The 20,630-nt window shown below is 48.2% G+C and overlaps 2 protein-coding genes across 3 annotated transcripts in view; one reads left to right on the top strand and one right to left on the bottom strand.

Annotated features, from left to right (window-relative positions):
* The window catches only part of CCNY (cyclin Y), a 108,933-nt gene extending 97,507 nt beyond the window's left edge, over window positions 1–11,426 (bottom strand). Inside the window, exon 1 of one of the 2 annotated variants that reach the window (XM_055427906.2) lies at window positions 10,888–11,426. In XM_055427906.2, coding sequence (XP_055283881.1) covers window positions 10,888–11,041 — 154 coding nt within the window. In that variant the 5' untranslated portion in view covers window positions 11,042–11,426. The remainder of the gene's footprint in view (window positions 1–10,887) is intronic. The other variant, XM_055427912.2, reaches the window with a different exon arrangement.
* A 4,874-nt stretch (window positions 11,427–16,300) lies between these two features.
* LOC148775460 (endogenous retrovirus group V member 1 Env polyprotein-like) lies at window positions 16,301–19,927 on the top strand. Its single transcript, XM_088844175.1, has one exon. The coding sequence runs from the start codon at window positions 16,451–16,453 to the stop codon at window positions 17,507–17,509; it is 1,059 nt and encodes a 352-aa protein (XP_088700301.1). The 5' UTR covers window positions 16,301–16,450; the 3' UTR covers window positions 17,510–19,927.
* Window positions 19,928–20,630: the final 703 nt, after the last annotated feature.

The raw sequence follows: 20,630 nt of genomic DNA, 5'->3' as shown, positions 1-20,630 counted from the left end.
TTACCAACTAGAACAATCTTTACATTTCTTCTCAAAACAGAGTCTCAGAGGAAAGCTCACTGTGAGTATTAATAAAATATGAAAAACCCCCACAAAAGACTAGCTGATTTTGAAGTTGAAGTAAAAAATAAAGCTGCTGGCTAAAAGAAGAAAAATGTACCACGCCTCTCAGTATATTGCATTAAAAAAGGAAAAAAGAAAGGAGGAAAAAAGGAAAAGGCACAGGGAAGAAAAACATAACCTTTAAATCTGAATAAAGGAATCCCACACCATTCAGTGCACCCAGAACGCCATGGCTCCATCAGAGTCAAGGGCACAGATTTCTGTCCATAGTACCACGAGGAGCCCCACCTCAGAGCCCAGGCCAGTTCCACAGAGTCCACATGAGTACAGAAAGCAGTCCTGTGCGGGAACAGTGGCATGGTTCACATGGTGCCCCAGGAGACCCGCACTGCAGCCTCTGGTGTGTGACAGTGACCAAGGTGCAGGACCGCCACCCTGTCAGTTTCTCTGTCACTTGGACTCACAGAGCCTGGCAGCTCAGGGGTTCTCAAAAGGGGCAGAGGGGAACTGCCCTCTGGGGAAATGAGATTTGGCCAAGTCCGGAGACATGTCTGACTGTCCTGAGCAGTAGATGGAGGGAGGGGCACTGCTAGGCATGCTACCATGGACAGGCAGCACCACCTCCACCACTAAGGAAGGATCCTACCCAAAGCGTCAGTGACACCAAGGCAGAGACCCAGTGGGCCTTCGCTGAGGACACCTGCTTTACTGAACATGACCCTGATCTTCACCCCAAGAAGCCAGGCTCCATAAATATCCACTCACACGTGAAGACAGCTCATCAAGACAGAAACCCATTTATGAAAATCAGCTTAAGGTCCTTCTTGGCTGGATGTCAGCACTACGTTCCGGACCCAGAAGGCAGGGGACAGCACTCGCCCAGTGCCCCGCCTGCCACCCTTCTGCACCCAGCGTGAAGACACAGATTGCACCTGAGGGCTGGCTGGGCAGCAGGAGGGTGGCTCAGCCTGGCTCAGTGGCTGGCCACGCTGACTCGTTCCTCCCTCTCTTGTCCTCACATGCTGTCCACAGCTCCTTCCATCCTCACCTTTGAGCCATCATGGCGCCATTTTACCCCAGACACAGGAATAACTTCTGTTTTCAAAAATCTTGACTCTAGATTCCACAAGCGCTCCTCCCAGGACATTCCTGGTTAAATGAGAGAAGGCAATGTGGTCCAGTCATCCAGTCTCCTGGTTCCACGCCAGAAGCCCACAGGGCCCACGCCAGAAGCCCACAGGGCCCCAGTAGACCATCCCCACCAACTAAAAACCACAGCCACACTCGCCATCCATCCCCAGTCATTCTCAAAGGCTCTGAGACAGCCAATGTGGCCCAGGAGCAGAGCCGCTGACCACTCCTGGGCCACCGTGGGGGCTGTGCCTGTCTGGGGGTCTTGTGTTGGGTCTCCTCCCCTCTTCTCAAGGCCACTGCAGCTCCTTCACGCACACTCTGCTCACATCCTACACTCTCAACACCTGGGGGCCAGTGACAGCTGCAAAGCCAGCAACAAAGCCACACCACCCTCGCTGCAAAGGAGCAGGCCCTGCAGACAGGTCAGGGTTCTGAACAACCAGCCTCTGGGAAGCAAGGACCTGTGCTCTCCTCCTCCAGTTCAGGGCTGTGTGGTTAAAACCTAAAGTCACACTTCTGAAGGCCAGCTCTGCTATGCTTCCTCCAGATGTCTGACAAAATGCAAGAAACAGAAAATTAGACATTAGATTTATCTTAAGAGTCAAATGTACGCTAACATTACAGTGAATGAACAAGTCCCCACTGCAGCTTGCAGAAGACAGAAGGCATTCTCCAACGCTGCAGAAACTCTGCTTACTAATGCCTTTCAAGCAAAGGAGTAACAGGACTACACATTAAAATAACCGCCCATCACTTACAGCTCGAGGGGAAAAAAGATTGTCCGCATAAAACTGGCAAAAGTAATGTTCACTATAAATGAAAGTACTGCTTGATTGTTTGGGAGTTCAAAATTTTCGAAGCTGAATTCAAACACAGCATCATGACTTCGACTTTCGTCCTAGATTTTGGCAGGACGCACGGGGAGCCCTAAAACCTGGACTGACAATCAACTGTACAAAATCTAGATCCACATCCAAAAACAAGAGTGTGTTTAAAAGACGATGATAATTACACTTAACAGAACAGCTGTCATCAACTGGTATCCTGAGTCAGAGGTTCATTAATGGATAAACTTCTAAGTGTGGAGCAAAGTCTTCTCTTCAAGTACAGGCCTCTCAACCTATCAATCCATGCACCAATTCCCCAGATTAATGGTCAATTTGCAAAGTGAAACAAGATTCCCCAAATATAATCAGAATATTTTTCATAGCTTTTCTTTCCCCACCAAGGACCATAATTACCCAGCCACAAGAAAGAACTTGCTTACAGACTGTTTCAAGCTCTACACTCATGGCTATACTACATATCAACCAACTCCCATACAGAGTATTTCCTATTCACCCTCCTAGAGTCACAAGGTCTATAATCAGAGGCACCCAAAATAGAAGTGACTTGCATTTCACCATCCAACGAAGATTTCTGCAACGCTTATGGAGCACACTGGCAAGGCTGTAACTGCAGTGGCTAACAATTATCTTTAGTGTACTCCAGCTGTATTCCTCTCAGTACCAGGAGCCGGCTGACATGTCTGCAGAGGCTGGTACATCTCTGCTGGGCACGGCACTCATCTGTCACACCCAATGAGCCCCCACTATACTGCCCGAGTAGGCGACAAAGACCACAGAAAATGACCCAGAAATTAAAATCACATGTGCCAGGTGACGTATCTATAGAATAAAGAAACCAGGTTGAATTTTTTTTTTTTTCAATCAAAGTAGTATAACCAAGGGAGACTAGACAGCCCAGAGATGTCACCATTGCAAGAACATTTTAGAAATCCCTTTTTGGACTCTTTTCAGTCCAACTTTTGAGCCATATGAAAAAACAGATAATGAAAACAAAAATCTCTTTACAAAGTCAAAACCAATGTATAGAATGTCACCCGACAAAGGTGAAGAATAAAGGATTTCAAGGCTTTCCACTCCATTATTTACATGTTAAGTAACCTCCCCAGCAAAGCAGCAGAGAAGCCAGCATGCTGCTGATTGGGACCAACCGTCCCTGAGATGACCTCTCTTCGAAGAGCCACCAACTGACTTTCTAGGCAGAATCTTGCCAACCGAGGAGCCTGCCAAGTTGTCTGCTGTTGGGCCGACCACTCGATTTTAGCTTCAGCACATCCCTCTCTCCAAGCTGGCAGAGAGCAACAGAAGCCTCAAAAAGGGGCCATAGGTCTCCTCTGACCTCTGCAGCTGTAGAGCCAGCTGGTCAGACTTTTCCTTGAAAGAAATGGGCACAAACCATCCCCCAAACTTACTCAGGGCTGCCTGCACTTATTTTTCAGTCCATCAACTCTTTAGTTACAGCAGTATTTTAATAAAATAAAGCATCTGTATGCAGGCCTCTAAACCTTATTCTTTGAAGAATTTTTTTTTTTAAATCCCTGGCCTCACCCTGTCAGGGCACAAGCTGATGTTCCGAGGATGAGGGTGGATGCAGACTGGCCGGCTGGGTGGGCCCGGCACCCACGGGAGAGAGGCAAGTTGCCTCAAACACTCATCCCACCCTCTTGCGCGGCATTACGGTGTGACTGTAGAGAGACACAACCTAGAAGGGCAATAAATGCCAAGAAGAGGAGGATCTGCAGTCCCAATTCTACTGTCAGCAAGTATCCACTCAAGTCACAGAGCACTGTCTAACCTCATCCCACCCAGCTCTCAGATTCCACTTATCCTTCCAGGACTGCCTTGAACCCTCGATGTGTTTGCAGGACAAGCCCTCTGGCTTCTGGCTTCTCTGGCTACAGCAAGTTCATACACAGGCTGCTGTAGCTCTCACCACCCACTGCATATTTAATTCAGGAAAATCAACCTGAACACTACGTTCATAATGACATATATCCATCTAGCATCTTCTGGTTTATTAACCATCTTAGTCTAATTTCAGGTTCCTCAGGTCACATGTCAAGGCAGTATGTTTAAGCAGAGATGTAGTGAGGCTCAGTAGGACAGAGGACCCATAGCCAAGGCGGGGTCATGGCCAGAGTGCAGACTCCTGACTTCTGGGCTCTTCACCCTCCACCCACTTCACATAGCCAGAGGCATATTCTGAAAAACATTCAGGGAAGAGCCCTCCCTCTTCTTCGGGAAAGGTAGGACAGGCTAACAGTGAGTCTCAGAGCACAGAGAGGGAATGATCTCCTACCCAAGACTCGCAGCCACAAACTCAACATTTCACAATGACGCAAAGGCTGCAGAGAGAGTAAGCGCTCTCTTTCCTTCTAGCTCTCTGCTGAAAGTGATACTGAAAGCACAAGAGGCCCTGACATCAACTGCTGGTGCCATGCACTTACCCTGGGCACCCAGATGTTGAATTGTTAGGGGATTTGTACTTTGAAGTATGTCAAGTGTAACACTGTCAATAGCTCTCTTGTGAAAAATACCAAACACTGCTTCCTTACAGGCAAGTCCAACACTATACTTGGAGCTACATCTCTGACCCTGCATGATTAAAACAGGATTTCAAAACTGCTCACGTGGCTTGTCTCTCATATTTTTCCTTTTGGTTCTGCCCTTTCCTGGATAGGAATGGATTTCATCGTTGTGTTGTTAAGTTTCATCTAGCCAGAAATGTGAAAGCAATTCATCTCAAGATGATAGAGACAATCAGCTTTGTAGAAAAGGGTGAGAAAATCTATTCAATACTATTCCACAAAATTATTTAATATGCACTCCTCTCAAAAAGGAGCAGAAAAGTAAAAATCCTAATCACAAATACCACTAGCCAAAAGTGCACAGGCAACAACTGAATCTCTGCAAACAAGGCAAGTGTGGGCCAGGCACAGACCACCCCCCACCTTGAACGGGCAGTCACAGGGCAGCTGAGGTGGGATCCTCTACCAAGTGAGGACAGACTGGACTCCAACTCTGCCACTAATCAGCTGCGGAAACTCGAGCAAATATCTTAACCTTTAAGACTCGATTAAATCTCCTGGAAAATAAGGACAAAGACGTGAAGAGATTCACTGCCCTTGTCCAGGATCTGCAAGACCAGGGCAAGAGACTGCACCTCTCCAAGATTCAGTTTCCTCATGCACAGCATGAGGGGATGGGAGCAAACGACCCCTACTCTAAATCAGAGGAGAAAATAAGTGAGTGGGGTGGTGGTGAGGGAGCCACTTGAATGCAATCAGCCCACACTTGGTCAGAGCATCTTCACAACCTTGCAGGCAGCACTGCTAATAAATTTTAGTTTGGCATGGCTTTGCCCATCAAGCTGAAAAGGTTAAAGTGGGTTAAAGCCCGAGAAAAAGAATGCCTAAGAGATGAATTTCCATAGGCTGCAGACAGCGTGGAAACTGACTGCAGGAGTCCAAGCTAATATTCCCCAACAGGCACTGAGGTCCGTGGAGTTTAAACACAGCGGGCTTTCCCAGCTACCCCCCACCCCGTGCCCGAGATGAGCGGTTCAGATATTAGTGCTGTACAGCCCAGAACACAATTCACATTAAATACATGAAAATCACCGTGAGTGGCCATGCCCCTAATCAAAAATGTTTATCTAGTACTTCTCAGTGTGTTAAGCATTTGAGACTCTTTTTGATCCTCAAAGATGTGAGACAGCTAAAATCATTCATCTAAAGAGACAAGGAAAGAAGACTGAACAGTATCATGTTGTTAAACAGATTGCCAGTAGCCACGGTTTCCTTTCGTTTGGGTGTTTTTTCTTTCGCTATATGCTTTGAAATCTTAAGTTTCATTTTCAGGACATGACCCTACCTGCTTACCTCTCAGGTAGAAACGCACACCTACCAAAAAGTTTCCTATCCCAATCTGCTTTCATTACCACAAGTCTTACACTTTCTCTACTTCCTCTCAATAAACACACACGCTGATGCTCTGACTGATGTCCTTCAGCGGGTGGCGTCACTCGTTCAGTCAACAAATAGAGCATGTCTGCAAGGTATTAGACAACCCACTATCATAAGCATGTGGGTTACATCAATGAATGAAAGAGTTCTGTTAGAACTTACATGCTAAAGTAAGTGGAAATAGTTATGGTTACAGTTGTATGTGTGTACGAAAAGGGGCTTCGCAAGTGGTGCAGTGGTGAAAGTATACATACAATGCACTACAGCTGATATGCAATAAAGAAAAACTGTGGTGCACAAAAGGCATATTAGGGCTGCTGATGCGGTGACAACAGGGGAGTTCAATGGGGTTCTGGGACGGATTCACTGAAAAGTGAGGCCTGAATTGATACTGAAAGTGGCGAGGAAGCTAGCCAAGAGCACACATGGAGAAGAGAACTCCAGGCAGTGACAGAGCAAAGGTCCTGAGGCAACTGCATGTCTGATGTGTTCACGGAACAGCACTGCAGGGGCCAGTGTGGCTGCAAAGAGCAAGTGACAGAGGCAGGTAGGCAGGCAGGAAGATTACAAAGGACCCTGGAGTCCACCGGAAGGCCTGCGTTGTCAAATTCACCATAAGGCTTTTATTCTGTGTGACAGGAGGAGTCGCTGCAGTTTTCTGAGCAGAGGAGTCAAGTTCTCAGAAGGATCTCAGTGCGGCAGCAGTGCTGGGAACAGACTGTGGTGGGTAAGCTTGGAGAGGGCGGGGAGACCAGTCAGGCTCATTACGTGGCAACAGCAGGAGAGGTTTAAAGCAGTCGGATTCCACACCAGGTCTTAGTTGTGGCACGCGGGATCTTTGATCTTCATCGCTGTATGTGGGATCTGGTTCCTTGACGACTGATCAAACCTGATCCCCTGCACTGGGAGTGTGGAGTCTTAGCCACTGGGCCACTAGCGAAGTCCCTCTGGCTGTACTCTGAAGGCAGACAGTCATGCCTTCCTAGCAGATTGAACAGGAGATGAGGAAGTGACAGGGTGGTCCAGGATGACAGCTAGTCCCTGGATGAAGTGGCTCTCAATCATTTTAAGATTTGAGTTTGTCAACCCAAACTGACACGCAGGTACAGGTATTATAATTATCCTGATTTATTTGGCCTCACTGAATTTTGAATTCTCTTCAGTCTGTTCCTCCTCTTCTTCTTCCACAAAGATGATCTAATCAGGTAAGACCAGTTGTTACAGATGCAAGAAGAGAAACCACAGATATGACCCAGTGACCCACAGCCTACCCAAGAAGGCAAACCCAGCCTAGTTACTATCTGATGGCTAGTCAAGCAACACTGGGAAGTTTCCACTCGTAATTTAATGGCTCCATGGCTTTGGGCAAGTCATTTCTCCTCTCTGCCTTGTTTCTGGTTGTAGAGTAAGGATGATATTGTCCCCAGGGTTACAGTGACTAAATGTTACCGAATGAGTGAGTTACTGAATGGAATAAATGTTACTGTCACTAAATGTGACTAAATGTTACTAAATGAAGGAGGTGATGTCAAGCAACATGTAAGTGCTGTACTTCTTATCATCACTGGTGCTAAGTGTTTTTGTTACTTTTTGATCTCACAATAACTTCATAAGAAGTAACATTTATTAACATTTATTTCATTTAGTAACTCATTCATTTACTTACCTAATGAATCTAACGTAAATTTCTAAGACAGGAATAACCTAACACTGTGTGTGTGTCAGCTGCTCAATCATGTTAGACTCTTTGCAACCCCATGGACTGTAGCCCTCTAGGCTCCTCTGTCCATGGGCTTCTTCAGGCAAGAACACTGGAGTGAGTAGCCATTCCCTCCTCCAGTGGATAGGGTACACTAAATATAAAAGGAGGCACGTTCCCCTTGGGCATCATGGAAGCCTAATACAATCACTGAAATTCTACTGACAAACATTACCTGCTGTATTTGGGTGTGGAAAACGTGAACCTAGTACCCCTGGTGAAAGAAACTAACCTAACCAAGCTCTATGAATTTCCCTGTATCTTCCAAGTCTGGCTATCTGGAAGGTCTTTCAGGACAGAAGAAATATGGTACTTAGGCACTTCAGCTTTTGTTATGCACTAAAATTAAGAACTCTTGAGACGCAGTTTTTAAAAGTTTAATCGTCTAACAATCAGAAGTTAAAATACAAATATACATATACATATCTATACAATACAACTTAAGTCTATTCTCTTCTGCCAGCTTCTGACACAATGAATTCCCATGGAAAATGCCTCTGAACAACAATGACACTTCCAAGACTCACCCCAGCCAGTGATTTTCAAACCAGCAGCATCTCAGAGTCACCTGGAGAGCTTTACACATACTCATGCCAAAGCCCAGTCCTAGATTTCTGGTCTAACTGAAATCATTGAGAACAGCTAAATAGGTAAATACTACAAGTATTATTGACTGAATGTGGTAGACAGAGAGAACGTTATTTAAGTAGTGAATGAGGAGTTCTGGGTTTAAATTAGCATCATAACCAGTGGGTTCCGGGGCGAGAAGACACTACAGCCCAGATGAGAAATCCTCTTAACCTGCTCTGCAGTCTCTCAAACTATCCCAAAGCTCCAAAACAAGAACTTAGGATCTTCCAAATGTTTTCTCAAAAACAAATGATGACCAAAACTTAGACTTCTTCCAAATGAAAGAACACACAACACCATTCTACATTTTTCTGGCAAAATCCTTCTACACCTTATTGCCAAATAGCTGATTACAGTTACTTTTATTTTCCCCTTTCCTTATTATAGTCATAACAGCATGTAGCCTGGGTCTAAGAAACGGGAGTCTTTTCTTTGTATTACTCTAATCCATTATTTAAAACAATGTCTCTACCCAATATTAGGGCACAACACAAGGGAGAAGTTATTTCCAATGTTCTAACAATACATATGAGTAACAATATTCTATAACAAAGTCAATCATTCATTCCTTTATAATGCAATAGTTATTCAATCTTTACCACATGCTGGACACTTCTTTCAGGTGCCTGGGACCACAGAAGTGATCAAGACAAGTGGGACTTAATATGTTTCTGCTGTGCATGTGTGCTAAGTTGCGTCATTCATGTCCCACTCTTTCCAATCCCATGGACTATATAAGTCCACTACTCTCCTCTGTCCATAGGATTTCCCAGTCAAGAATACTGGAGTGAGTTGTCATTTCCTTCTCCAGGGGATCTTCCCCACCCAGGGATTCTTTACCACCGAGCTACCAGGGAGGGCTTCCCAGGTGGTGCTGTTGCTGCTAAGTCACTTCAGTCGTGTCCGACTCTGTGCGACCCCATAGACGGCCTCCTACCAGGCTCCCCCGTCCCTGGGATTCTCCAGGCAAGCACACTGGAGTGGGCTGCCATTTCCTTCTCCAATGCATGAAAGTGAAAAGTGAAAGTGAAGTCGCTCAGTCGTGTCCGACTCTTAGCGACCTCATCATGGACTGCAGCCTACCAGGCTCCTCCGTCCATGGGATTTTCCAGGTGGCGCTAGTTAGTGGTAAAGAACCCGCCTGCCAAAGCAGGAGACTTAAGAAATGCGGGTTTGCTCCCTGGGTCAGGAAAATCTCCGGGAGAAGGAAATGGTAACCCACTCCAATATTCTTGCCTGGACAATCCCATGGACAGAAGAGCCTGGCTGGCTACACTCCATGGGGTCACAGAGTCAGACAGGACTGAAGCGACTTAGCACCCGCACCCAGACAACCAGGGAAGCCCAGGTTAACATAATGGAAGTCTAAAATAACACCACTAGAAATCTCATACTGAACCCTAACTTACAGTCTACTATAAACCAGATATTTTATTAGTCTCTCTTTACATATGGTACCCATTTAATAAAGTTGTTCTAAAAAGATGAATTTACTATTTACAAGAAATTAAATGACGCCAAACAATGAAAAAATTCTTCCCCGTGGCAGAGTTTAAATTTGGCTTTGCATACTAGATGGAATGCGCCATTCTAAAAGTGACAAGAATGAATTATGACAGAGTTGTGCCAATTCATTCACACAAGAAATTTTTTTCAAATTAGTTCAACCACATCAACTGTGAAAAGAATCGGTGGTTTAAAAAAAAGTCAAGATTTCATAAAAATATACTTACAATTTCAAAATTTTTAAGTTGAAAATTACATAAACTGTATGATGCATAAACTACCCATCTATTGGATATTAAATCACATAAGCTTATTGATAAAACAGTAGTAATAAAATACTGTAAGACCAATAAAATAAACAATCATTACTAGGAGCAGCGATCAGTCCTTTAACTTCCTTTACAAATCCTAGTCCAGAAGTCATTGAAATCAACCAGAAATTCACAGGACTGTAATTCAACCTCAAGCAAAAACAAGGGGACTTATTCCAAAGCTGCTCCAAATCACTGCGATAATACTGTAAAGAAAAAAACGTTAAAGAATTCAGGTGACGTTATTTGACTGCAATCTCTCAACATTCCCCCACCCAATATCCTTTTTGTTGTTGGTATTTTGCTAGGAGGGCTGTGGGGTTTTTTTTAAAGAAATGGGGTCAGGGCCAGCAAGTGGGCTCAATTCGCGAGTTTCCGGGGAGCCGACCCAGGCATTCAGTGCTCGGCCATGCCCAGGGTCCTCATCTCCTTAGCCTCTCGAGATACAGACAGGCTCACCCTTCCGCGCGCAACTCGACAGGCAGCTCCGCCGGACAGACACCCGGAGCCCAGTCTGGACCCCGCCCCGGCCCGCTCTCCGCGGCGAAGACCCCGGTCCGCTCGCGGTAACCGGCCGAGAGCAACGGCCTCCGGGCGGGGCGCGGGGTGCGGGGCGCGCGCGCAGGGCGCGGGGCGTCGGAGGAATCAGAGGGACCCCCGCACGCCCGCCTCACCGTCGATGTTCTCCCGGTCACTGATGTGCTGCAGGTTGCAGCCCGTGTCCTCGCGGCTCAGGTCGGCGTCGGGCCGGCAGGACTCCAGCCGCGAGTGGGCATTCCTGCGGAGCTTGGGGCTGGACGACACGCAGCACGAGGCGGTGTTCCCCATGGTTGGCGCCCCGGCCCCGGCGCGGCCCCGGGTCAGCAGCGGCGGCGGCGGCGCGGCCTCGCCATGGGCGGCCCGGCTCCCCTCGCCCGGCCCGGCGGCCTGTCCGCGGCGGAGGAGCGCCCGCGCCCGCGCGACTGCGGCCGCCCGGCCCGGCTCACCCCGCCGCCGCCATGGCGGGCGCCGCGCAACCGCCTCCGCTTCCCAATCGGCCCGGCTCTGCGCCGGCGGCCGCAAGCGGTTCCGGTTCAGGGGGCGCGGCCGTTCGGGATGCGGAGACGCGGGACCGAAAGCAGGCGGCGGGGACGCGAGCGGCGGCGGGCGACAGGAACGCGGGCGGCGGGGAGGCGCGGCGCTGGGCCCGGGCGTGGGCGGCCCGGGAAACGCTGGGGCCCGACCCCGCCCTCCGCCACCCCGCGGGCCGCCCCGCCCTCCGCGGCCCCGGCCCCGCCCACCCGCGGGCCGCCCCGCCCACCCGGCCTCGTCCCGCCCTCTGCCCTGGAAGCGGATGCGGAGGAGGGGGCGGCCTCCCGCGCGCGCGCGCCGGCGGTGCGGTGGTGTCGCGAGGAATCGGCGCGGGGAAGAGAGGTGCGTGCAGCGCCTGGGCCGCTGGCAGCGGCGGAGGGGAGTCGGGGTGGAGGGAGGGGATTTTTTTCTCCTTTAAACTCTCAGAGGTTAGAATGAGTAGGCAGGGTTGGGGCGCTCTCCCGTCCTGAGCCGCCCGTCGTCTGCCCAGAATGCACCTGGGGCCCGGGCGGCGCCGCGCTCCCCGCAGGTTTATCGGCAGGTGAGCCAGGCTCTTCTGTTCACCCCACCACGCCGTCGGCTGTGGATGCGGGAACTTTGCAGGGTGGTCCCCGTCCTGCCACCCACACACACGCACACACACTGCAGCGCTGCCCCCTCGCCTCTCGGAAGGACAAAATAAGGCAGCTGAAACAACCCTTCCCCCCCTTTCCAAATGGCCGGGGAAGGCATCCTGAGACCGGGGACAGAATGCTTTAGCGGATGGAACCTGGCGTGACCCCATTCTCCATACGAGAAAACAGAGGTCCAGAAACACAACGTGTCGACGCAAGTGCTAACTGGTCACAAAAGGGAGCGAATACTCGGCATCCACAATTGTGTACAGTCTTGTCAGTGGCACTGTAAACATGATATTGTCTAATTCTGGACGAGTTTATTCTTTTTTAAACTTGTGCTTCCCCCTCTGTCTTTTTGTTAGTCCGTATTTTAAAAGCTCCATGTCTGAAGTGTGTTATTGCCGTTTATTGGAATAAGTGGTGGGTGTCCTTGTTCTGACTTGCCCGGCTGTGCCGTCCCTAGCCCACCCGCGTCTCCAACGCGACTGTACTAACTGGGGATTGATGGGCGGCCAAACGTAAGACGATTTGCACCCCCTCCCCTTTACCTGTGAGTTTGCAGCTGGTGTCATCTCATCGCTCATTCTTTTTTGTATATGTCTGAGTGGCCTCTTCCCCTCCTCAGAAGAGATTTGCTAAATAAACTGGGAGCTAGTATACTCTCAGAACCAGGTGAGAACCAAGAAGACAGAAAACCAGAATCATTTGTTAGTAGCGCCAGATGCCCCACCCATTGGTCACGAAAATATTTCCCAAGAAATTAGGGAACAGATGGATCCTGTGGTTTGGAACTATATTGGTACCAGGAAAGGCAAAGCTTGTTCCCCAGATGGAAATAGAGGTCAAGCCTGTGGGGAAATACCCCTGGTAAAGGCACTATCTTTTAAAGCCTGAGACCTTGGCAGGGAGGAGGGGTCGCAGATCAAACTGCTGCTCTGCTCACCAAATTCCTAAAACACAGGCCCACTGAGCCCAGTAAGTCCAATTACAGCACTTGAATTCTCCCATCCAAAAAGCCTCACAGGGATACTTTTTGGCCCCCGTTTGTACAAGACTTATGGGTCATTCACCCATTGGTGCCAAACCCATACATACACCCAACTCACCTAAATGCCAGGGGGTGTTCAGTACTTCTCTCTCCTAGACCTCAGGGATGCATTTTTCTTTATCCCCCTTCATCTAGACTCTCACACCTTTCTGCCTTTGAACAGAGGGAACTTGATACCCTGGAAGCACTTGGACAGTGCTTCCCTGGGGCTTTCTGGAGAGCCCCCATCTGTTTGGAAATGCATTAGCAAAAAAACTGATGGAACTGAGCCTGTAATGTGGAACGCTGTGTTCCAGTATGTTGATGACCTATTAATTGTTGTCCAGCCACTTAATTGTGTTGCAGCCCCATGGACTGCAGTACACCAGACTCCCCTGTCCTTCACTGTCTCCCAGAGTTTGCTGAAACTCATGTCCGACCATTAGTAAGTTGTGAGATAAGGCAAGATTCAGCTCAGAATACTGTTAAGGTCCCAAGTTTCCTGGCAGAAAGAGGATATAAAGTCTCCTCAACAAAGCCTGAGCTTTTACAACAGGCTCAATGTTTAGGGTTTGTTTTGACCCCCTGGCCATAGATCAGAAACCAGCAGTTCGTGCATTACCACCTCCAGCCACAAAGAGACAACTCCAAAGCTTTCTCGGAATGTCTGGGTTCTGCCATATCTGGATTCCAAGTGTGGCCTTACGTATGAAGCTCTGAAGGGAGAAAGGGAACCCTTTCACTGGAGTAGGGAGCACCAATAGCACTTTGAGACTCTAAAGACTGAGTTGAGCAAAGCACCAGCACTAGGGCTTCCAAGTTTAGACATCCATAAGAGGGCAGGGATAGCACTAGGAGTCCTGACCCAAATATTGGGAGCAGATCAATGGCCAGTGGCTTACTTTTCAGAGCAGTTCTACTCAGTAGCCTTGGGATGCCCCAGCTGCCTTCAGGCATTAGCACCATGGCCCTACTGGTCAGTGAGGCTTGCAGGCTCACCCTGGGACAACATCTAGATGAATTAACCCTTTATCAGGTGCAATCTATGTTAGAAGCCAAAGGATACCATTGGTGAACCAGAGGGAGGTTAGCAAAATACCAGGCTCTTCTAATGGACACCCCTGGTATTACTTTAAAGGTGTGACAAGCCTTAAACCCAACACTTCTCCCAGCTGTTGAAAATGGAAATTTATTGCATCAGTGTACAGAGACAGTAAAACAAACTTATTCTGTCAGATCCATTCTTCTGGATGAACCCCATGACAACCCTGAGACTGAACAGTTCATTAACAGGAGTAGTTTATAGAGATGGGAATTCAAATGGCAGGCTGCTATAGTTAGGGCTTCCCTGGTGGCTCAGATGGTAACAAATCTGCCTGCAATGCTGGAGACCTGGGTTCATTCCCTGGGTTGGGAAGATCCCCTGGAGGAAGGCAAGGCAACCCGCTCTAGTATTCTCGCCTAGATATCCCCATGGACAGAGGAGCCTGGCAGGCTGCAGTCCATGTGGTCATCATGGGTCGGACATGACTTCAAGACTAAGCACAGCACACATAGTTAGCTTATATAAAAATCATCGAAGCCAAGGCCCCACCACCCAGACTTCAGCCCAGAAAAATATTTTTACTGATTCTAAATATGGATTCCATGTGATATGTACACGCTCATGCTGCCATTTGGAGAGAGACAGGAATGTTAACTGCTAGAGATTCTGCCATAAAACATGAAGATTTAATCTTAGCTCTTTTAGAAGCAGTGCAGTTCCTGACCCAGGTGGCAGTAATTCCCTGTAAGGGCCGTTGGAAGGACAGGTCCTTTATAACCCAAAGAAAGAACAAAGCTGATCAAGTCCCTAAGCACACACTGCAGTTGCAGAGCATGACCAAATCATGGCCCTAGTGATTATCTCCCCACCCTGAACTGGCCTGCCTTCCCCAGTATTCCCCACAGGAACAAGAGGATGCTGAAAAATGGGGCTATAAGAAAGCTAGAACAAGCTGGTATAGAAAGGATGACAAGTTTTTTATCCCTGGAGCCTAACAATGAAGGCTCATTAGGGTTCATATGATGCCACCACCTATGGGAGGAGTGCACTGTGGGACTTGATACTAAAGACTTTTTCAGGAAAGGAGCTTAAAGGAACAATAAAACAAGTGAACCTTGCTTGTGATTTGTATCCCCATAATAATCTGCAAACCCATGCAATCCCTGGTTCATTACTCAAGCCAGTTCAACACCGATGGACAGATCTGGGGGAAGACTGGCAATTGAACTTCACCCAGATGCCCCCACAGTCAGGATAAAAGTATCTTCCTGTGTCCATCAATCCTTTTACAGGATGGCTGGAAGCCTTCCCCATTCAATCTGAAAAGGCCACTGAAGTCTGTGAGTCTCTCTTAAAGGAGACAGTTGTTTGGTTTGGACTTCTAAAATCCCTCCAGAGCCATAATGGGCCCTCCTTCGTAGGACAGGAAGGCCTAACAAACACCTTGGGGATTAGCTATAATCTGCACACCTCTTGGCACCTCCAATCTTCAGGAAAAGAAAAAAATCAACCATACTTTAAAGAAAACCTTAACAAAACTTTGCCAAGAGACTCATGAGCCCTGGTTCCTCTTGCTCTGCTCAGGGCGCACACCGCCCCCAGGGTATCCTGAAGTTTAGCCCATTTGACATGACCTAGCAGAGGCCCTTCGGAGAAGGCAATGGCAAGCCACTCCAGTACTCTTGTCTAGAAAATCCCATGGATGGAGCAGCCTGGTAGGCTGCAGTCCGTGGGGTCGCTAAGGGTCGGACACGACTGAGCGACTTCACTTTCACTTTTCACTCTCACACATTGGAGAAGGAACTGGCAACCCACTCCAGTGTTCTTGCCTGGAGAATCCCAGAGATGGGGGAGCCTGGTGGGCTTCCATCTATGGGGTCACACAGAGTCGGACACGACTGAAGTGACTTAGCAGCAGCAGCAGCAGAAGCCCTTCCTTACCACCGGTGTGAGAAATTGAGCCAGTGCCTACAATGTACTGTTAACCTGGATCAGGTTCACAAAGTAGCCTTGGCTAGTGCCAACAAGGCACCACCAGTGCCCACTGGGGATACAGCAGAGGGGGCAGCTGCTTTATGAGTTAAGTTTGGGGACCAAGTTCCTAAAACTTAGAAGGAGGGATCCCCTGAAGATCAGCTACCAAAATGGAAGGGCCCCTATGGAGTAATCTTAGCCACCCTCACTGCCCGTGAACTACAAGGAATACCTAGTTAGTTACATTTAACTAGATTAAATCTCTTGCCTTCAAAAACCCCACAGGCTACAACGGAAGAACACACCTGTGAGCCAGTTGAAGACCTGAGATACTTATGCAGAAGAAAAGCACCACTAACAGATGAGTAAAAGGTGATGCACTAGGCTGGACTTCTGGTTGCTAATCTTGTCATTGCATTTTCGCTCACATTCCTGGTTTGCTCAGCCACCCCCACCGGATAAGCAGCTTTTTTGGACCCCTGGAGTCTAGAAGACCAGAACCAATGACAGGATGGGAAACATGGACCCTTCTCCTGGCCCTTGTCCTAAGGAGGGGTTGGGGACAAAACAACGAGGAGAGGGGAACCTGGAGAGAGAACTCAGTCGTCAACTTCTCCAGCATTTTAGCCTCAGGAAATAATCTCTCCAGTTGTTGGACCTGTCATCCCCACCCACAAAAGGGGGTTCCTCAGCTCCAGATTGTGCCTGTAGATGAGGATGTCAATCTCACCCTGACTTCTGAACCAGTGAGGAACACGCCGCTTCTAATAGTTGATCTTGAAGATCATGAGGAAATGGGGTGTGTAGAGCTTACAGACCTTTGGAACCAAACGGGTCTCTGGATCAAGCGGCCCTTTCTCTGTACAGGGCAAGGAAAACCCTGTTGCCCCTGCCAGACAGATGCCTGCCTTATTGATGCGGGAAGCTCACTGTCTATTTATCCGATGTCATTTTCCACGTTAAGCTCCTCCTGCACCCCTAACCAGACTCACTGGTGTGTGGACTCATCTCTGCTCTCCCCAGGCACCCAGCCTAACACATCTTGTACACACTGGAAAGGAACAGCAGCCCCGGCCTGGAGGCTCACCTATCAGACCCCCTCTGCTTTCAGCGATGAGGAGGAAATAGAGGAGAACTCAGAACTAGATGGGGGACCGCTAGACGGAGGGCCTTTGTCCCCTAGGTGCAGTAATGCCCCTCGCTGGGGTGCCCTTTTACGTCAGTGGTTTAATTCTACTTCACCCCGCCAAGCTTGTACCCCTGCCGGATATCTATTCCTCTGTGGTTCACCGCAGAATAAACTACCCTTTGAAGGGAGCCCAAATTCCTCCTTCTCCTGGCCTCTCCGAGCAATGGCCTACCCATGCTTAGACAATGTTCACTTCCGAGGAGAATGCACTTTGGGCCGATTGGGCACTGAAGGACTAAGTACCACTGCATATAATAATGCCACCTCTCGAAACAGACATAACTGGGCACTCAGACTAGTCCTGGCAGGAATTGGGGTGGCCGTAGGTCTGGCTGCCCCTTGGGGAGTTTTGCCTATCATGAAACAATCTTAAGAAACCTCACAGAGGCCATAGAAAGCCTAGTCTCAAAAAACAGTGATGGGAATTCCCTGGTGGTCCAGTGGTCAGGACTCCATGCTTTCACTGCCAAAGGTGCAGTTTCAATCCCTGGTCAGGGAACTAAGATCCTGCAAGATATGCCTGGTGCAGCCGAAAAAAAACAACTGGTGATGCCTTTAAGGGGTTTCCAAGAGTCCCCAGATTCTTAGCCAATGTTGTGTTTGACAATAACCCTGGATCATCTTCTGGATGAACACGGGGGTGTCTATGCAGTGATTAACAAAACTTGTAGAACATGCATCAGCAACTCAGAGGAAGTTGAAGTAAATACTCAGGAAATTTATGAACAAGTTAAATGGCTACATGGGTTCAGCTACCCCACTGCCCAAACTATATGGGACTCAGTCAAAGGTTTCATCCTGTTACATTCCTTGGTTCCTGCCTCTCCTGGGCCCTCTAGTGTTGATAGTTCTTTTGTCATTATTCAGAACCTGCCTGTTTAATCTTTAGTTAGATTTGTGTCTTCCATGCTTCAACAGTTCCAAGTGAGGCTTCTGATGGCCCAAGGATTTAAACCTATTCCTAGAAGGTGACCCTGGTCCCTATAGGTCTTTGGAACAGTCAGTGAGGGACTTCTGCACCTCTTGGCTAGGCTAGGGTCTCAGCAGGAAGAAGCTCCAGAAGAAGAGACATTCGGCTCCTTGACCCTTAAGAGCAAAGGGTGTAGAACCCCTCAAAAGAAAATGAGATCGGCTGGGATCTTGGGTCATCTGCCAGGACACTTGCCCCTGGGCAGCGCCTCTTTGAACAACAGGAAACGCATCCATAGACTGACCAAGGGGTGAAGCTTCCTTAAACAACATGGTGCTGAAGGCCATAAGTTAACCACAAGTGATTAAAAACAACCTCATGCCTGTGCAGTAGGGCGATGTTGACCACTACACACCCTTCCTGGTGGCTGTAGACGGCAAGTCTGCCATTTTGAAGTGCTAATGCAGAAAGCAAAAAACTGTGCACAATTCATTTTTTATGGTATCGCAAAGGAGGATGGACAGACCACCTGAGCCATGCCCTCTGCCTGGACTGCAGATCCATTCCCACCGTCACCCCATCTAAGGACCCAGGGAGGTTTTTGTGAAGGAGCAGGTGGGCAAGGACACCTGATTCCTGCCTTTGTTCCCTCGTGCTGCAGTGTGAGCCCCCATAAAACCTTGTCGGAAATTCTCATCTGGCTTCTTGTCAATTTCTGTTGATTAAAGAGTCCAAGGGCCCAGGTCAGTAGCACTGGGAAAATAAATGATAGCAAAGTGCTAATGCCAAGATGAGGAAGGAAAGTTCTAAAGAACTGCAGTCCCACAGAGGTGGGGAGGTAGTGACAGGATGACATTACATCTCTTTATTAAGGCAGTTCCAACCCTTTTGCTTCCCAGGCAAGTTTGATTGGAATGTGACTGCAAGTCAGTGAATATTCAGATTTTCAGGGCTGCAGTGCATGGTTATTGTGTGATCTATTCCCATTGCTGTTTTGTGATTTGGGTGCTGTGTGAAAGGAAACATGCAGCCGTTCAACCCTGTGTACAGCATGTCCATGCAGACACATGAACTTTTTATTCAGTCGTAACAGTTAACATATATATATTCATGATGTGGGCTGAAGGACTTACAAGGAGACAACAGAATGGCACATAGGAGACAGCATGATTTCTGCAAGCTCTCTGTGCTGAAGAGCCACTGGCAGAAGAGAATGGCAGTGTCAACTGAGAACACCATTTGGGGGAGCACACAGACACGACCAGGAGGTAAGGTGGTCACAGACGGTTGCCCAATGACGGACAGCTGCTGGTCTACAGGGACTTTTCTGCACTGCTTGCCCCCATCCCACCTCCTCCTTTAATGTTCCTGCCGTATTCCCCTTGGCAGTGCATCTGCGGGGCTTATTCAGGATATGACTTTGGGTCAGCAGGCCTGGAAAGGAAAGATGAGGACGAAGGCCTCATCAGTAATATTCCAGAGTGCCAACCCCCTCCCGCCAAAACATCACATGAAAATCCTCAAGACAGAAATGACTTCTGCTTGACACGTGGTGAGGGTTCCAGGAAAGGCCGCAGAAGCAGTGTGATGCCAAGATGATGGTGAAAGGCATCTCTTACTGAACACCTGGTGCATACTAAGTTGGTTGTTTTTATAAATATATATATATATAAATAAACCAAGGCTAAGCTTTTATCCTCCATTTTACAAATAAAGACATTAATTCTGATCATTAAACCTGTGGAAGGTCACACTACAGAGAAATGGTGCCAATATGATGATGAAAGGTGTCATTTATTGAACACCTGCTGGATACTAAGATCTTTTTGTTTGTTTTACTACCAAGCCTATGCTTTTATCCTCCATTTTACAAATAAAGACACTAATTCTGATCATTAAATCTGTGGAAGGTCACACTTCTGAGAAATGGCCAAAGTGGGGATCTTGTCTGCAAGATCACCCTCCTGCCCCACCTCCAGGAATCACTGAACTGGAGCAGCTCAGGAAAGCAGATCGGAATAATGAGAGAAGATTCTGCAGATGTTTCAAGTGGAAAAGAGACCCACTCTAGTGAGCCTTGCTTCTCTCTTTCCCTCTTTTTGAAGTGGTTTGGGAGTGACTGCTTAGGACTAGTTCTAAACTTGAAGAGAAGGGAGCCTAGTTATTTCTGTGGAACTCAGCCCTCCCGACCAAAGGCAGCAAGGTTGAGAAGCGTTATTCAGGAAAAACCCATGCCTTTAGCCCCAGCAGCTGCTGTGATGTAGCCCTTGGAAGTCTGAATGCAGGGGCACTTTCTCACATGGATCTGGCCCAGGTGTGGGGCTAGAGGGGGTAAGGGGAGGTAAGCAGTGCAGCCTGAGACCCTGTCCTTGAACACTCAGCCTTCTTAGAAAGCTTCCAGCTATATCAGCTAACCCCACTGAGCTCTCTGAGCAGACAGAAGTACTTGGGAATTTTTTTTCCTTCATCTCCATAATCGCTGTTGAAGGTTTTGGTTGTTGTAGAGAAGTAAATATGAAACTTGGGGGGATGGCTTATTAGTCAGTGCTCTTCAGACTTTTTAGCTATAGAAGCTGGGTATTTT

This window comes from Moschus berezovskii, chromosome 15 (assembly GCF_049115385.1).
Source record: "Moschus berezovskii isolate FMDL1 chromosome 15, NW_MosBer_1.0, whole genome shotgun sequence".
NCBI classification, from domain to species: domain Eukaryota; kingdom Metazoa; phylum Chordata; class Mammalia; order Artiodactyla; family Moschidae; genus Moschus; species Moschus berezovskii.
This window is presented reverse-complemented; position numbering and strand designations above follow the sequence as displayed.